The 19,145-nt window shown below is 37.5% G+C and overlaps 2 protein-coding genes across 4 annotated transcripts in view; one reads left to right on the plus strand and one right to left on the minus strand.

Moving 5' to 3' along the window:
- Positions 1 to 137: 137 nt before the first annotated feature.
- Positions 138 to 10,259, plus strand: LOC143360899 (uncharacterized). 2 transcript variants are annotated; one of them, XM_076800079.1, is made up of 11 exons: positions 160 to 298; positions 6,615 to 6,680; positions 6,852 to 6,971; positions 7,059 to 7,176; positions 7,312 to 7,558; positions 8,324 to 8,422; positions 8,564 to 8,654; positions 8,752 to 8,897; positions 8,977 to 9,109; positions 9,189 to 9,449; positions 10,185 to 10,259. In XM_076800079.1, the coding sequence occupies exons 3-10, from the start codon at positions 6,900 to 6,902 to the stop codon at positions 9,237 to 9,239; spliced, it is 957 nt and encodes a 318-aa protein (XP_076656194.1). In that variant the 5' UTR covers positions 160 to 298; positions 6,615 to 6,680; positions 6,852 to 6,899; the 3' UTR covers positions 9,240 to 9,449; positions 10,185 to 10,259. The 2 variants fall into 2 exon arrangements, with proteins under 2 accessions (XP_076656193.1, XP_076656194.1); XM_076800078.1 differs by lacking the exon at positions 6,615 to 6,680 and having other exon boundaries at positions 138 to 298.
- Positions 10,260 to 11,340: 1,081 nt separating this feature from the next.
- The window catches only part of LOC143360897 (glutamate receptor ionotropic, kainate 2), a 310,952-nt gene continuing 303,147 nt past the window's right edge, over positions 11,341 to 19,145 (minus strand). For both annotated transcript variants that reach the window (XM_076800075.1, XM_076800074.1), the window contains 3 exons: positions 16,571 to 16,671; positions 13,884 to 14,168; positions 11,341 to 11,470 (listed from right to left, as the gene is read on the minus strand). In XM_076800075.1, coding sequence (XP_076656190.1) covers positions 11,375 to 11,470; positions 13,884 to 14,168; positions 16,571 to 16,671 — 482 coding nt within the window. In that variant the 3' untranslated portion in view covers positions 11,341 to 11,374. The remainder of the gene's footprint in view (positions 11,471 to 13,883; positions 14,169 to 16,570; positions 16,672 to 19,145) is intronic.

Genomic DNA, 19,145 nt, shown 5'->3' on the forward strand with positions numbered 1-19,145 from the left:
TCAAGAGGCATATTGACATCAATCGATACTGGTCGAAGGTACATAATTTGCACTACTTTATAGCGGAAGCGAGATCGCATGGATGATTTATGCGACCGAGGTGTACTCGTGTGTTACCATAAACTTTCCGTGCAGACATTTTTTAACATTCAACGAGATGGAGGAGTTTCGGAAGAATTTCACCCTTTACTCTTCTATGTTGTGCTTTACTGCGCTCTGGCCCTACGATGAATCTCGGCTAGGAAAGATTCAAAGAGTAATACTTCCAGTGCTTTATCTCTGCATTTTAGCGATACAGGTAATCAAGATTTGATTATTATTAGATATGTGCCCCGTTTAAGCTCGTTTCAATCAGCAAATGATTTTCAATCCATAGGAGATATTCCCACAATATAGGAATTTATGTCGAACGCAACACGAAAATGGCAATACAGTAAATTCTCTATAGAAGTCCCTACAAGCCTAACGTTTGAAGATCCTTGAACTACCTTCACTACCACGGAGCATACCCCGTGAGTGGCCAAGAAGCTCGAGAAACCATGGTCGCCGAGGAGTGTATCAAAATACGGGCTGGGTATATCGGTGTGAGACCAGGAGACCACTACTAATCCAACAACAAAGCTACTTTGTTATTCATTATTTTTTATGGGACTTTTACCAACATATTCGTGGTATTTTTTCTAATGAAAGTGATAACGAGATGTAATGAATTTCATCTTTTCCTTTGTCGATCGTAATTAGTGCTACATCGTCGGCCTATGCTATTACGGACGTGTCTTTTGTTAATTGGATTGTGAATAGTTCATCGTAACCGATGTTCCAGAGGATTGGACCAATGATAGAACCTTGTGGCATACCTCTATGAATCTTCCTGAAGATTTGACGTGTGTTCTCTTTTGGAGCATGTGTAACTGCTGCTATTAGACAAATAGCTGCAAATTATTTCCTCTAGGTGGGGAGGGAATGCTTTTTGTTTAATGGCTTTTTTAATGGAAGCCCACCGAATAGAGTTAAATGCCTGTTGGACATCGATAGCAATCATAATGGTGTACTTATTGCTTTTGATAGCAGCGGTTCTGCACACTTCCGGTTCGCCTCCGGAACCCATACTGGGAATGATGGAGTGGTATTTCGAGTGGATGTTCGTCAATTTGGTTTCTAATTATTTTTTCCAGTGCCTTCGCATAATTACTTAGAATTACTAGCAGTCTGTAACTATTAGGGAGTCTATCCGGTCTGTTCGGCTACTTGAGCAACATTAGTTTTTGTATTCTTCGTCTAATGAGGAAAATTCTACTATTCTTTGATGCAGTGCCGAACGTAGAAAAGGACAGCGAAGCTCGAGAACTTCTTTATTTTTCATTATTTTTTAATGGACTTTTACCAACTCATTCGTGACATTCTTCTGATTAAAATGGAACCAAATATGATATGATTCCGGTGATAATTACTTGTGTAATGAACGATTAAAGTTTCCGAAGCATTCGGAAAAGATGAAAGACTGACGTGAGCTCAGGCCTTTAAATCAAAACTTAAACTTTTTTATTATTAATTATTTTTTTACGAGACTTTCACCAATGTATTTGTGGAATTTTTCTGATTAAATTAATACCAAATACGATACCATTCGGATCATATTTTCACTAATTTTTCGTTGATATAATTGTAAAGGAAAGTAACATTCACCGTTCATTACACAAGTGAATATTATCGGAATGATATATTTGGCATCATTTTCATTCACCATGGTGAAAGTCCCACAAGAAATAAATGAAAAATAAAGTAGCTTTGTTATTGGATTAGTAGTGGTCTCCTGGTCTCACACCGATATACCGGACCGTGTTATGTTACACCCCTAGTCCTTTTATATGTGCGACATTATATTAAAAAAAGATATAAGCTCAGCTTTCTTGTCTCTGGCAGTATGTGCGTCCCATGTTTGGCACATTCATCGAGTAGGATCATTTACGATTCATAGTAACGAGCTTCGTACAGACCTGAACATTTCGACGAACATTGCGCCGAACAGCGAACTGAACGGCAAACGGATCGGAAAATTGACATTAGCCCTTTCATTACTGATGACGAGATATCTCGCTATGTCGCGTATACGAAGCTTTGGACGAGATATTTCGCGTCAAAACGCTCTTTACTCGACACTATGAACGACATATCTCGAATGACGAGATTTCTCGCATCGCAAGTTCTGCTACGCGATGCTATGAACGAATATTTTTTGTATCTATCCTTCAATATCTGCCCTTGCGTACCTATGCTTCAATATCTAGCCTACGGTATTTACAGTACAATGTAACTTATTCGATATATCTAGTGAGACTAAAAGAATATAAGAAAGATAACAAGATACTTTTAGTGTTATCTCTTCAATTCTGTCCAATAGCAATTTTTTCAAAATTTCTTTTTCTGCGTGAACACCTCGCAACCCGACGGGAAAGACTGTTTTATTATTTAACCTGATGTTCGCTTTAGTAATGTACAACGCTTACGCTGGTTTCATTACGTCCATATTGTCGGTCCAAGCAAGTGGCATCAAATCAATTTCCCACCTTTTGTCACACAACTTCAAGTTAGTTAGTATTCAAGATCTTCATGCACATATGGCTCATGCAAATGTTTAAATTATAATCTTTCTTATATATTTAGTGAGATATTCGAATTGATTTAAATAAGTGCAATGTTTTCAAAGCAAGGGCCTTTCCAAAAATTAAAAAAAAATGAGGAAGAAGAAATATAATTAAGAGATATCGGGCTGAAACTGGCATTAAACTAAATTTAAAAATTATTATAAAAAATATATATTCATGACGATAATTATCAGTAAATAGGAATAATTTTTCAGTGAATTTTAGCACGTTCGCACATTCGCCGTTTTTTTTTGTGTCCCGACCAAACCTGCAAACAAATTCACGCGAATTTCTTTTGATGTATGTCGAAAAATCGACAACTAATGGATCGACCGCGCGCACGAACGCGGACGGGTAGGACTTGAGAATCTGTTTGCAAGACAGATCGCATATCCTAAACATTCATAATATAAAGAATAACTGTCAAGAAATACAAAGATATTTATGAACAAAGAAATTGGTGATATAAATTATCTCGAAGAAGTATTAAATAAGTAACAAATAAATCATTTTAGATATTATTTTAAGACAATAAAGTTTTTAGAATTAATTTACAAATTACCACAGAAAGTACATATTTATATCGATAATTATCAGTAGATGAGAGTCATTTTTAATGAATCGATGAAAAAACCGGCAACTGATAAAATCAACTGATGTTTCGTTCGCCGCGCCATTCGGCACAATATTCTCCGAAATGTTCAGGTCTGTACAAGTAGTTCATATGTAACGGTTTTCTAGTATCATACCAAAAGCCAATTCAAAAATGCTGTTGGAAACCAAGTTTATAGAATACTTGACCTTTTCTTACTCTTATGTGTTCTCTCCTTTAAATTCGAGCCCTAAAAAGTTCAAAAATTCGTACGGGAACACATTCTATAATAAATTCATAGAATCACGTTAAAATCTTTGGATTTCATACTTTCTTTATTTCGGCCGCTACATGATTCATCCCTTGGTCTCTGAAGTAAATAATGCCCGAAGTTCTAAACAAATGGGTAATTATTTAAATGACACAAAATCAGATTTCAACGATGTTATTAAGCAAGCCCAAAAATTAATCAGTTATCGGTAACGAGGTACTCTACCTAAATGAAACAATCTTACCTTAAATTGAAGAGTTTCTGAAATACCAGCGTTGTTAAAACATAGAGTATTAGGGCTGTGCGAGTCGAGTCGAGTACTCGCACGATGCGAGCTGCTCGCAACGAAGCGAACGGCTCGAAATAAAATCAGGCGTAAAATGACATGATGCGAGTTACAGCGGGAAGATCAGCACATCGATATTATCAAGCATTTTAGTATATTGACAATGCTAAATGTTTGCGATGTTTTATTATATATTTTGATAGTGAAATGTTGATTCAGAATTTGTATAACCCTTATTGAAAATAATTATGCAATAACAACTATTTCCTAGATTTATGTAAATAACTAGCTGTGATCTGTAAAGAACGGTATTTTATATATTCCTTTATATTATACTCCGGGGTTCAGTGTACAGTCGTAAAAATGTGTTGTTGCAAAATTGTTTATAATGTTGAAAATTAACGTTAAACTTCGTTAAATAGTTTTTGAAAGGAATGGATATATAAATATTGTATAATATTGATGTGTATTTATACGAGGTCGCCGCCGCGTCTACAATGTATGCTGGCGGTTCGTCGGCGTGCTCTTTGCACAGGCCGGCACACTGGTACTCGCACCAAAGGTCAAAAGACTGAATTCTGGTAAGCTGAGAAAAACTGTTTGACAGAATCTGAGCTAACTAACCTGAGAATAGATTGTCTTAGACTTTTATATTTTTCGATAATGAATAACTAGCTAGTGGCTCGATGGGGAGGGAAGAGCAAAACGCATACGCGTGCAGGTAGATAAAATACTCAGAGCGGGTGACCTAAGTGGGCGAGTGCAGGCGAGCCGGTCATAAACTTTAGCTCGCTGATGAGAGCCCTACTGTCCCATTGTACGGAAGTACACTTTTTAGAAGAAATGGCCGAGATAACGAACCAAAAAGGCAGTAAACCATTTTCACACTGCACAATTATAAACATGGAGATAGCGCAGGTTGCTTAGCGAGAAACGTGCGGCCGCTTCTCGTTATACATTATGCAGTCAGTCTCATAATTGATGGCAGACACTTTAAATCAGAATAACTTTTTTTATAAATCGACCAAACGACTTCAGCTTTTCTGCCAAACTAGATAGATTAATTTACTAGATGACATGTAATGAAAACGCAGGAAAAATTGCGTTATATAATTGCGTTAATTGTCGAGCTAGGAAGTAGATTTAACTTTGCTGCCACTACGAATTATTTGGTAGATAGCATGATTTTGGACCATCGTATAAAAGATCGACTGTTATCCATGGAGAAGAGCCAACAATTGCAAATTGAAAAAAGATTTAGATTAAAATATTAACTAAACAGAAAGTATGACGAGTGTTGAACGTAGACATCAGATCCTTTTAAAAGGGCCTAGCCGATTTATGGTCAAAACTGCCCTTAGAGGAAAAACCCCTATGAGTAAAATTTCAACCCCCTATCTTGCCCATGAGGTTAGTTACAGGGTAAATTAGATTTCGCGCTTCTCCGCGTATTTCCCGCACTCTGATGCTTCCTAAAATTCTGAAAAAATGTGACATATTTTGGATTCTAAGGCTGACTTTTGATAATTTTTTCAGATTTTTTTGTTACAAACTGTGGTCGTAAAAAAATGAAAAACCTCCAAAAAATCAGAAAAATGCAGATTTCTCAAAAATTTGAAAACATGCTATTCTACTGTTTAGTTCCTTGTTAAAGTACTATAACAGGCAGTGTCGTCAATTTTTTTTAGATTTTTTGTTGTGGGACATCATCGTCAAAAAACAATAAAAACCGAATTTTTTCGACGTTTTTGCTATTAGGAGGAAAGTTACACTTGTTGGTTTTATCGCAGGTATATATTAAGTAATTTTTAGCATTATTAAAATGAAACAAGTAATTCTTTGACCTAAGAAATGTGATTTAAGAGAAAGAATAAATTGTATTTTGTGTGATATATACCAGAATGTTCGTAAAGTTTTGTAACATCGCCGGACGTCGAAATAAGGAGCGGATACGCTGGGGTTCTTATCCCGTCGGTGGTAAATGTTTTTTCCCATACATCATCTTTATTTTTTCAATTTCTTATATTATTTATTCATGTGATTTTAACAATATTTTTTTAATGTTTTAAAAATATTGAAGTAACATTGATTAGGCAATGAATATTTATATTATTGTGTTCGTCCACGATTTCCGCCGGATATGAAATTGCTTGTGAAAATTGGTAAGATTCCGTGAAAAGTATTTTGAAATCTACTTCTGTCATTTCCAGAAAATCAAGAAATCAATACTGTTTGAAATGGAATCTTTTTGCGGTTCCAATTGTTTTGACCATCTTAATCGGCTATGCCCTTTTAAATCTTATCACCTATACTTGCACAGTACCGAATGACAGGCTGTTGGAACTTCCAACTTCCAACTTGGTTTAACGTTAATTTTCAACATTATAAACAATTTTGCGACAACACATTTCTACGACTGTACAGTGAACCGGAGTATAATATAAAGGAATATATAAAATACCGTTCTTTACAGATCACATCTAGTTATTTACATAAATCTAGGAAATAGTTGTTATTGCATAATTATTTTCAATAAGGGTTATACAAATTCCGAATCAACATTTCACTATCAAAATATATAATAAAACATCGCAAACATTTAGCATTGTCAATATACTAAAATGCTTGATAATATCGATGTGCTGATCTTCCCGCTGTAACTCGCATCATGTCATTTTACGCCTGATTTTATTTCGAGCAGCTCGCATCGTGCGAGCACTCGACTCGACTCGAAAAGCGAGTCCCGGCTCGACTCGACCCGAGCTCGGCTCGCATATGCGAGCTTGGCTCAGCTTGGCTGCAGGCCTATAGAGTATATAGTTTTCTAGCGCCATCTGCCCAAATAGAGCGCCAGTTAGCGAACTTTTTAAGACTGCAACATAGAAAGTAAGTTACCAGCCGGATTTTACAGCTTTGCCGGTTTTACCGATACAATGTTGCCATTTTTAGCTTGTCCTAAGTTAGCCAGCACCGCTTCCCTCCCTTTCATGTAATATTAGATATTAACATGTACTAATATCCCGGTTATTTATTTAAAACAAATTAAATAATGTTTAGATATCGACGATAAAATGGGTAGAAAAATCACTGAGCAATATACTAACTATGTTAACGTTTTCTTTACCATTCACACTGTATTTTCTACGGTACGTTGGTTTTACTGTCAACCGTTCAGTAGTAAGTTTATTAGTTATTATACCCGTTAAACAAACACAACTTGCGTAATCTTAACGTTTCCTTATATGTTTTCCTATATGTCTCTAGATGAGAGCTATGTTCGATAATTTTTCAAACGATTATAGAGCGATAACAGATCCTGTCGAATTGGATATGTTCGCCAAGCAAATGGTAGTGGCGAGACGCATGATCGTAGCATATTTAGGTAATGATACTCAACAGATTTTTATAAAATTTGATATGTTTGACAATGATACGTCTATCGTAGAGACCAATTGATAAAACCGTGTCCAAAAACTTTGCGACAACTGGGCCAAAAAGACAACTTTCTGAATTCCAGGCCTAATATTTGGACTAATTGCATATTTTTGTGTGGTACTACTGCTTCCCACAATACTACACTCTAATATTCAACTGCAATTCCTACACATATTCGGATTCTTCTACCCTGAGATGAGCCGGCAAACTGATTTTGTTTGCATATTTTTCATATCGGTTAACGTGATGGGTCTCCTATCGATAGCAAGTACGGAATCGGCAATCGCTGTGGCTTCTGCCTATCTGTGTGGACTGCTTGACGTAGCCAGGTATCTTGGAACAATTTCTATAAACTTATGTTTAGCAATCTCTTTTTCGCTTGTATCATATGGACCTCATAGGAATGATCATTATCCTCAAGTGCATATGCTTCATTTATGAATTTGAGAACGGTTTCATGGTGTTACGGGAGGGTGCTTATGACTTGCACAGGAGCTGAGGGTGGATTTTCAGGATTTTAAGGGTGAATTTAGGCCAGACACTCTTGTATGCGTGCCTCGATGCGTTGGGGTTTAAAATGAAGAGGAACTGTTCGTCTATCTGGGCCCTGGCATCGGTGATTTCTCACTGGATAGCCCCACCACGGACATTTTTTTTTTCTTCAGGGTATTAATATTGTTCTAAATTGCTATTATGTGGTTGCAGAACCATATCTTTTTCATGTTTGGAGGCGCAATCCCAGTTGGAAGCTCAAGAGGAATTACTGCCTAGACTTGTACTAGGTCCTAGGGTGGTCAGTAAAGGTTCCTCTAGGCCTGTGTGTTAGAGGGGTTGGGGGAGGTCCATAGGTGCCCTTATAGGTCTACCTAGGTCATGTAAGTCCTTTAGGTCCTAAGGAAGTATATAGAGGTCTCTTTAGGTCTTCGGAGAGTCTCTTTCTGTGCCCCCATAGCTATAGCCATAATCGTAGCGTTCCTCTTTTTTTTAGTGGCTGGTGGAACACAGGCTTCGTTGCCAAACACCGTGTTATACTAAGATCGTGTGGTCCGTGTACTGTGTTGTAAGAGGGTTGAGTGTATTTTTATTGTTTTCAGTTACCGAATGGAGATAGCAATCAACAATACGTTACACTCAACTACACCACAGCTAATACAAGTACAGCCAGCTGTGGAACTACACAAACGAGCGCACACGTTGGTATATTTGTTGTGATATAGCAACAACATTGGTGTTTATTTCATCGCATTTTGTATTACAATTTTTATATCTTTTCCATCATGTAACTATCGATGGTGAACGCTAACAACACAAATGTTACAAATTCATGAATATAGCACGCTCGACCATATGCTGAGCAACCTGATAATATCGTACTTATTAGCGATTATCGCAGTTGTTATTTCGTTCGCTGTGACCTTGTACCGTGTAAGCATCACAGGAAGCATTCGTAAATTAATCGGTGTTAAAGAACGTCTGTTAAATAAAACGTAAAGAAACAATTTTTATTTGTATGTATGCGAAGCTTCTTTTGGCAGTCCAGAACTTGCAAGACTTCGCGAATGTTTTCTTTGCGACCAATGATGTTCTATTACACTTTGCGATCATGTATTTGAATAACTTCAGTGGACAGAGAGTGATAAACACTAGCATGCACATTTTCAACACAATGTGAGTCTGAACGATTAAACGATAATTCATTTTTAATATGAGATGTAAGTAATGAAACATCACTGCTCTACAAAAACAGATGCAGTTCGTCATGGTACTGTATTCCGTTACGATCACAGAAAATATTATTATTCATGCTAATGAGAACAGTGAAAGAAATGCGCTGTGATTTGGGTGGTTTGTACGCTTTGGGTTACGAGGGTTTCTCGATGGTAATTAACAGCATCCAGTTAACACAGTAACAATTCTCGGATCAGGTCAGAAACAAATCTATGACCTTTCTTTTTGCAGATGATGAGCACATCTTTCTCATATTTTACTGTTATGTCGTCGACCCAGTGAAAACGAAATATTGACCAACAGTAGTGGCTTTACTGGAGTGAGATTTTATATTAGCGATTTGTACTTGATCAAACTTTTGCAAAAAAGCAATTCCGCTGCAGGAATATAAAAATGATCTTTGATCACTAGACTGCGAATTTTTATGCAAATTAAAAATTATCTACCTCTGTTGCAAGGAACAGGAGTCACTTTGTATAATTATTTTAAAAGGTCATATATGTATCTCCACTTTTCAATTCATTTAATCTTTGCACTGTTTAAAGCTGTAGCTACTCAGTTTTGTTATAATTGCATAAAATATGCAGTCTACTGATCACAAATGGATTTATCACATTTATTGCATGCACCACTCTCACATTTTGCTAAGGGGATGGGAATAGAACAGACAGAGACCTCGATTTTCATGTCTTAAATTTATTCACCGTCTATCTGCGAATACACACGTTAAATGACACCAAACGTCTACTTGGTTGTACTCGTTTAACGCTAAACACTTAGTCGCTTGCCTCGCGTTTAGTTAAAATACTTCGAATCGTTTCTACTTTCGCGCGTACCGCCGCGGTATTTACACAGAGTGTCTCTTGAGTTACTGTTCCGTGGACGTGTGTGTGTGTGTGTTTGTGTGTTGCATTCGCATGTGCAATTCGCGCGGGCGCGCGTGTGTGTACTGCAAATAGTGTCGTTGTGGACTCGCCGATTTTATCTCGATTTCGTGGGAGAATTCGCACCCGAAATCTCCTAATCACCTGTTTGAACACTAGTTGCACAAGCTGAGACAATGATCGCTGGCTAACAGATGCTCGAGGATAGTGTCTCTTGAAGTGAACCGAGATCGTGGGAGTTCAATTGCAAAATTAGTTCTATCGTTCTGGGGAATTTCCAAACCTTCTCAAATCTTTGTTCGCCTGACAATTATATTTGTACCATCTATCCTTCTGATTTTAGACTCTGAAACAAATTTCTGGGCAAGATTTCAACAGAGACAGTCAGTTTCTTCTTGCAACATTCGTTTACTTGAACTGCAGTTTTTCTACTAGAAAAGTCAATATTATGTTTAATAATTAAGAGGATTGATGAAAGTACAATTTCCTCGAGATCATGCTAGCCTCTGCCTCGAATGGATCCACCGTGTCTCTACTCGACAGAAATAAGAAACTGCAGAAACAGTGTAGCACGAGTGACAAGAATGGACTCCTTGCGAGGCAGCTATAGTCTGATGGAACGCGACACAACTAATCCGTGAAATTAGCACGTCCCGAGGAGCAGCATTTATGCCAATTTTCCCAACTAGAACTTGTTGTACCTAGCTGTGCTCAGGTCCGAGATCTTGATTAAATTTCAGAACCACAAATTTGATTCGATACGCTTCCTCGTAACCCTTTACCTCTTAATCTTCTCCAAGTTTGCACATGTTCGGGTCATTGACGAGGTGAGACTGCGGATTTTTATGCGAATTCAGAATTTGTCTGCATTAGTTGCAAAATCCAGGCGCCACATAGACGTTTATTTTTCTGTTCTTAATCATTTTAACGAATGCAAAATAATGCATGAGCATTTTCGAATTCTTTAACGCGATTTATTTCCTTTCATGCATACGACATTCAGCACGGTTACTAAATGTTTTGGATTCGATCGACACGTCGTAAATAAAGATCATAAAAGCTAAAGGCATAAAGATCCGCAGTCTACTAACAAGTCCTCACAAGTCAGGACAATTTTGCTAAGCATCGTAACACGACGTTGTATCTCGTTAATCAAATGTATGTCATTTTCTCGTCGGATTCCTGATTCAAGATAATCGGTTCTCTATCGTGATGTGCAGATAATAATCGGTGCAAGTTCTGTGACATAGTCCGAAGAGTGATCGCCTGTATAGCAATTGTGCAACACGTTCGTGATGTCCCGCAACACGCGACACTCGCGGCGGGGTTCTATAGTCGACTTCTAGAAAAATTAAAACGGATTTTCTCTCTGTTTTTTTCGTCGTCGATTTTTCTCGTCGTCCAGTGCCGATCAATATGCTTTGTACTTGCTTCATGATTTTTTAGTCATCTCTCGTTCTTTCTCTCCCTCTGTTTTCATCGCCGTTTCGCTCCCAAAGGTGATAGCAAAGGTGGCACATGTGAATTACGTGGTTAAGAACCGTCGTAGTCGTGGGGTGGCGGTGGTGCGTGATGGTGCATGTGAATGTGTGGTGGCAGTTCGACCGTGGGAACACCCAGGCTGCTTCTCTGCAAAGAAAACAAGGTGTTTCGTAGTATGACCTTATTACCTTTATTTATTCGGCTGGAAATATAGCCAGTCTCATAATTGATGGCTCACGCTCGAAAACAGAATAATATTTTTATAAATGGACCAAACGACTTCAGCTATTCTGCCATACCAGGCGATGCAAAAATTGCATTCAGTCTGAATTACAAAGAAAAAAAGAATGGTAAAAGTTGCTTTTCACCATTGCTTTATTCGGGCTTGTCACGAACATATAAAAATTGTGTTTTGTAGGTAAGTTGTACACATGCTGAAAAAGGCCTAGCCGATTAAGATGGTCAAAACTGCCCTTAGAGGTTTTTCAATGATTAATGAACCATTCGAAAGCTGACCCAGAAAAACCCCTCTGAGCAAAATTTCAACCCCCTATCTTGCCCGTGAGGGTAGTTACAGGGTAAATTAGATTTCGCGCTTTTCCACGCATTTTCCACACTCTGATGCTTCCTAAAATTCTGAAAAAAATGTGGCATATTTTGGATCCTAAGACAGATTTTTGAGAATTTTTTCAGATTTTTTTCTTGCAAACTGTGGTCGCAAAAAATGAAAAACCTCAAAAAATCGGAAAAATAAAACATTAAAAAAATATTGTTAAAATCACATGAATAAACCATATAAGAAATTGAAAAAATAAAGATGACGTATGGAAAAAAAACTTTCCCACCAAGGGGATTCGAACCCCAGCGTATCCGCTCCGTAGTCCGACGCCCTAACCGCTGTGCCAACCGGCGATGTTGGAAACGCTACGAACATTCTGGTATATACCGCACAAAATACAATCCATTTTTTCTCTTAAAACATTTCTTAGGTCAAACACTTACTTGTTTCAATGTAATAATGTTTAAAATGACTTAATATATACCTGTGATAAAACCAACAAGTGTAACTTTCCTCCTAATAGCAGAAACGGCGAAAAAATTCGGTTTTTCTTGTTTTTGACAAGGACTTCCCACAACAAAAAATCTAAAAAAAATTGACGACACTGCCTGTTATGGTACTTTATCGGGGCACTAAACAGCAAAATAGCATGTTTTCATATTTTTGAGAAATGTACATTTTTCCGATTTTTTTGAGGTTTTTTATTTTTTGCGACCACAGTTTGCAAGAAAAAAATCTGAAAAAATTCTCAAAAATCTGTCGTAGGATCCAAAATATGCCACATTTTTTTCAGAATTTTAGGAAGCATCAGAGTGTGGAAAATGCGTGGAAAAGCGCGAAATCTAATTTACCCTGTAACTACCCTCACGGGCGAGATAGGGGGTTGAAATTTTGCTCAGAGGGGTTTTTCTGGGTCAGCTTTCGAATGGTTCATTAATCATTGAAAAACCTCTAAGGGCAGTTTTGACCATCTTAATCGGCTAGGCCCTTTCAAAAACAATTTTGGTCACGAAAAATTGGCGTTCCAGACCGCCGCACAGAGGGCAATTTGGACGAAATCGGATTCAAAATCAAGGAACTTTCGATAGGAATGAGGTAGAGCGATGAAATTTTTCTTAAATGAAAGCTGCAACTTTGTAGAATATGGGAAAAATAGAGAGATTGTGGTACGAACGTTTTTTAACCTCGAGAAAATTCGTTAAACGCGCACAAATTCAAGAAAATTTTAGTTTTTCCAATACCACGCGCGGAAACATTTTTTTTAAACATGCTATACATCATTTTCCATAGATTTTTCATGCTGATTTCAAATCTGGTCTCAAAAGTCTACGACCTCAGGATTTTGCAAAAAATAGATTTTTGTGACAAAAACTAATGAAGTCATTTTTTCGTTGAAATGATTGGATGGTAATAATCTCCCTATTTTTCCCATATTCTACAAACTTTCAGCTTTAATTTGAAAAAAATTTCATCGCTCTACCTCATTTCTATCGAAAGTTCTTTGCTTTTGAATCCGATTTCGTCCAAATTGCCCACTGTGCGCCGGGCGTTAGCGCGTCTGTGAAACGACCGACTCATTTTACTTACTGCTGGCACCAGGAACCTAACGAACCTTCGAACTCATTTTTCTCGAGAACGAAGTCTTCGTCGGAAAAACATTATTCCTTCATCTCATCTTTTCCTCACATAAACCTTTCCAGTCTCGTACACTTTCCTTTCTTCTCTATCTCCTGTTGCTGAGACACTCCTTGCCTCATCCACTACGGCTAGAGTCTTCATCAATCTTACTAATAATTGCATAATCAAGTGAAAAGTTATAGAATACATATAACGCATTTATGTGAACATAGTAAAATATTTTTTTTTAAATCAGCCGCAGAAGTCTAGTAACAGCTTCTTACACCACCTTCGCATTAAATGGATCGACTATAATTGCGATGCGAGGAGTGAAAGATAGTAAAATAGTAAACGCTTCGAATTTCAGGTAAATTAGTATAATACCTGGGATCTCATGCCGTTTAAGGGGGTGGCAGTGGGGTTATCCGGCGGATAGCCGATCACGTGTGTGGTGCACTTCTCGCAGGCTCTTCGACGTCGCGAGGACGCGTGGCATCGCAAAGCTCGGCATAGTTCTCGTGCCATCTCTGAGCACAGAGACTCCTGTTGCTGGTTCTGCTGCTGCTGTTGCTGGCCAGGCGTTTGTTGCTGCTGTTGTTGTTGCTGTTGCACCGACTGCGAGATCCCTTGTAGAGAACCCGAACCGGCTGGCGTCGATATTGGAGCTCTCTAAACCGAAATATGACAGTTTCAACGTGATCGTAGTAATGGAAGATGGACGAGACGGATTCTGCTGATTGAACTCCTTACAGTGTATTCGCGATATACAGTGACTCGCGAAAGTATTTGAACACTTACCATGAAATACTCTATTTATTATAATAGGTATATTATACAATACTTACAGAAATAGTATTAACATTGTAAATAGGTATGACTCTCTAGATTATACAGGTCAAGTTTCAAGTGAATCGAAATATGTATACAATAGTTATGAATTATTTCTCGCAAACATAAACTTTGCTTAAAAGTTCAAAAGTATTTGAACGCACAGAAATGATCTCTAAGAATGAATGAAAACAAAGTTTTTCAGGCACTGAATGTAAACATTCACTGTTGGTAGTTGTTCTACGTGCGTCAGTCATAGTCTAGCATTCATGGTGAAATATTCTATTGAATATGTGTCCCAAAACATTTGAAATTCCTGAAAATGAGAGAAAATTAATTGTAAAGTGGCATAACGAAGGAAAGACGTATGGTGAAATAAGTAAATTATTAAATATAAATAGATCTACAGTACATTGTATTCTTAAACGATGGAAATCTGAAGGAACTTTAAAAAACAAGTACCGTTCAGGCCGTCCAAAAAAAAAAAAAAAACTAACGGAAAGGGAAGACAGAGCTTTGATCGGTGAAATAAACAAAAATCCAAAGATTTCTGTTACACAACTTGCAACGATAGTTAGAGATTACTTCAAGAAAGATGTAAATCCAGAAATGGAAGTGAAAAACTTGCGTGCTACGGTAAAACATGGGGGTGGTTCAATTATGATCTGGGGGTGCATGTCAGCAGGCGGTACAGGGAATTTGGTCTTCATGGAAGGAATAATGGATAAATACAAATATCTGAACATTTTACAAGAAAATTTAAAAGAAAGTGCAAGAAAATTGGGTATGTACGAACACTTTTACTTTCAGCAGGATAATGATCCTAAACACACCGCAGGAATCGTTAAGGAATTGATCATATACAATACCCACCCCTCCACATGTTGATCACACTACCACAAAGCCCCGGCATTAGTCCGATTGGACATCTACAGGCAATAATAGGAAAAGGATTAAAAAATTTAATACATCCTCCAAGGCAAGTTTAAAAGAAAAAATACTCGAAGTGTGAAACTCTATATCTTTGAGTGTTACAGAAGAGTAAATAAACAGTATGTATACTCGCTTACAACATGTTATTCGTGCCAAAGGTGGACCTACTAAATATGAAAGCTTTAAAAATTACCAGTTTAAATACTTTTGTGGCATCAGCAAAGTTTATGTTTGTAAGAAATAATTCATGACTATTATATACATATTTCGGTTCACTTGAAACTTGACCTGTATAATCTAGAGAGTCATACTTATTTACAATGTTAATAATATTTCTGTCAGTATTGTATAATATACTTATTATAATAAATAAAGTATTTCATGGTAAGTGTTCAAATCGGTGATTTGATTCACTTGGTGACATATATCGCGAATTCACTGTATTGGGAACACTTTGTCCTTGCCAATGAGCCATGTTTAACACTTTGAGTGCCATGTGTCCCTCAGAAATGGGAGATCGAATTGTTAGACCTCACTTCTAAATCTATTTTAAAAAATGGAAAAAGGTTGAGAGAGTACTTTCTCTAACTTCTGGAATTTTGTTAGACTTCTGAGCTGGTACAGTGTTAAGTAGTTCTGGCAGGTCTTTGCATCCTTTGTTAACATTTACTGTGACAGATTATTGATTTAGATTGCGAATTAGTATGACAAAAATGATCAAATGTAAAATAGACAAAATATTAAAAGAATTTAAAAATGTATTATTTACATATTCTCACAATTATTAAGAGAAGAAGTGAAAGTCCGTTCCGGTTACCTATGTCTTGCAATTAATGCAGACAATTTTCTATTTTGCATAAAAATCCGCAGTCTAATTGTTAATAATTCTTTAATGATACCGAGATGTTGATTTGGATAGTATAGCGTGCTTCTGGATGTAACGTAGCAGAAAAATGAAAAATCTCTAGGTAAAAATCGCAAAATTAACGACGCAGGTGAACAAAAAATGAGTTTCGCAAAAAACGGACCTTGGTTCATGACCGAGCTTCGTGCGTTCGTGGTCTGCCGGCATGCTTCAGTGGAAGATGAGTTCATGCTGCGTTGACAAAAGCCCCGGCCGACGCAAATGGAACACAAAATCGACAAAAACTCATGCAATCTTTAAGTTTCGTGCGTGGTGTCGCGCTCGTCTGGAAAAAAGCGTCTATCTATTTGTCGCGCGAACGATCCGTCGCGTTCGAAAGATCTATAGAATCTCTGAAAGGTTACGAATCATACTTATGTCTCTGTATATTTCTTAGTTAACTCACCCGTTCCGCCGGCGTGTTCCTCCTCGAATTGTAACAGAATTCGAAAATCGCGATCAACACGGCGAACGCCAGACCGCACAGCAGAACGACGAAGACTCCACCTACGAGGCAACAGAACGTGTTCATCCTCAGGCATATGTAAAAATTCATTTGTCCTTTCGTGTAGGACATTGTTCCGTAGGAAATTCATTTAACCTGTCGCGGTTCACGCGAGTGCCTTGAAGAGAGTATCGAGAGGGAACAAACGAAGAATTTTTGAATCGATCGATTTTATTATTCGCTTCAAACGTAAACTGGCGGATGTACAGGACGTTCCATTTAGGGCCACCTAAACATCTCTTCGAATCGTTCTGATGCAAAACATATTTTCGACGTAGGAGACACAAATATATAGTGTGTCCCACGAGCTCTGTCCACTTGAATATCTTTGTTATTTCAAACAATACGAGAAAATGTTACATACAGAAGTTGTAGGGTTTAAGAACTACATAATATGGTATAAATGATATTCTTGCAAGTGGAGGCGTAGAGAAGATATAGAGGTCACCTTTGTTTTTTTAAATGGAACGTCCAATTTTTTATGCTCTATTTCGATAGATTGGCGCATTCTGAGTATAAAAGTACTAAAGTGTATTTGTCCTAAAATTTACCGTTGCTGAGATATTTGACTGTTTTCATGAAGAATGTTCGAAATGTCGGCCATCGTGGATTCAACGTTGTAGTCTTTGAACTGTTGCGTCTTTTACATGTCTGATTGTTGGAGCGTGTATTGCAGCACACGCTGCGATAATTCGTTGCTTCATATCTTCCGTAGTTGTTGGTGCATCTCGATACACAATATTTTGCAATGTTCCCCGCAAGAAAAAATCTAGGGGTGTCAAATCTGGACTTCGTGCTGGCCAGCAAATAGTGCCACCGCTTCCTATCCATCGATTTGGGAATATTTCATTAAGGGTACTTCTCACCTTTCGAGCGTAGTTTGTTGGACATCCATCGTGCTGATACCACATTGTCTGAGGAACGCTTAATGCCACGTTTTCTAATCAATTTGGCAATGTATTTCTTAAGAACGCATCATATTTTTGACCAGTAAAAGTACCGTCAATGAAATAACGCCCAATCATTTGTTGCCCTATGAGTCTTTGATGATCAATTTCTCGTAGCCAATGAGGATTTTGTACTGATCAATAATACGTATTATGTAAATTAACACGCCCAGTGCTGATGAAAGTAGCCCCATCGGTAAATAGCATTAAAGAGAAAAAAAGTGGATTGATTTGTAGCTGCTCTTGAGCCCATCCACAAAATCTAACACGATTTACATAATCCATGTCATGTAATTTCTGGTCAAGGTTAATGTGGTACGAATGATATTTCTGACGAGTGAGAATTCGTGATGCACTACTTTTGCTGACTTCAGATTCGCTCTGAATCTGATGTACACTGATATGAGGATTATGATGTACCATTGCAACGACATTAATTTCATTATCTTGATCACTACATACAGGCTTTTCACGATTCATCTTACGAACCGCGAGACTTCCAGTTTCTTTTCATTTTTTACACAATCTCTCAAAAATCTTGTGTGAAGGGCATATGTGGTTTGGATATGTTTCACCGTGCAAATTTCGAGCCACAATTGCGTTTCTCTTACTTTCTCCATAAATTAGAAGCATCTCTAATTGTTCTTCGAATGAAAATTTCATATTGATTATTTTATGTTCACTAACTGAGAAACTGACTGACACTGAGAGACGTCGAAAGCCTACCAATGTTTACATTTGACGTAGTGAGCATATCCTTGATTACGTTCCATAATGGAAGTAATAGAATGAAAACAGTCAAATGTCTCAGCAACGGTAAGTTTTAGGACAAATACGCTTTAGTACTTTTATACTCAGAATACGCCAGTCTACCGAAAAAAATGGATATTTCATTTAAAAAAACAAAGGTGACCTCTATACCTTCTCTACGCCTTCACTTGCAAGAATATTATTTATATCGTATTATGTAGTTTCTTAAACCCTACAACTTCTGTAAGTAACATCTTCTCGTATTGTTTGAAATAACAAAGATATTCAAGTGGACAGAGCTCGTGGGACACACTCTACATACAGGACGAAGCACCTAAGACTTTCATCGAAAATATCTCCGTTGTTTTTAGTAATACGGAAAAATGTTTCAGGAAGAAAATGTTCGATACAGTGGGCAATTATTGTGACGGAGAAGTTTTGTTTCTTCTAGATCATATTTTCAGATATTTCTAGGTCATCGTCGTTTTTTTTTTAACAAGAGATGCCTTTGGAGAATGTTTCAGTGTTTACATCAACGGAACCCTAGTAGAGTACGGTAAGCACAAACATGGTCTTCGTACGATAAGTTATGCGTTTTGAAGAATAACTCCTTCGAAGGTCAACATATTAACCAGTTAGCTGTTGCGACCTCTTTGAAAAATGTGGACCTAAGTTGCGTCGCAAAAATTAACCGCTGTTTGAATTATAGCTGTTTTGACGAGTATACTCGTCATGACACAAAATATTGCCATTTCTTCATGACGAGTATACTCGTCAAA

Source organism: Halictus rubicundus, chromosome 14 (assembly GCF_050948215.1).
Source record: "Halictus rubicundus isolate RS-2024b chromosome 14, iyHalRubi1_principal, whole genome shotgun sequence".
NCBI lineage: Eukaryota > Metazoa > Arthropoda > Insecta > Hymenoptera > Halictidae > Halictus > Halictus rubicundus.

What these genes read in the sequence shown, in the direction of transcription:
- LOC143360899 (XM_076800078.1), top strand. Translation starts at nt 158, where the DNA reads ATGGAGGAGTTTCGGAAGAATTTCACCCTTTACTCTTCTATGTTGTGC. An exon ending in CATGATCGTAGCATATTTAG is followed by an intron (nt 7,177 to 7,311) that starts GTAATGATACTC and finishes TCTGAATTCCAG; the next exon opens with GCCTAATATTTGGACTAATT. An exon ending in GTTACGAGGGTTTCTCGATG is followed by an intron (nt 9,110 to 9,188) that starts GTAATTAACAGC and finishes TTCTTTTTGCAG; the next exon opens with ATGATGAGCACATCTTTCTC.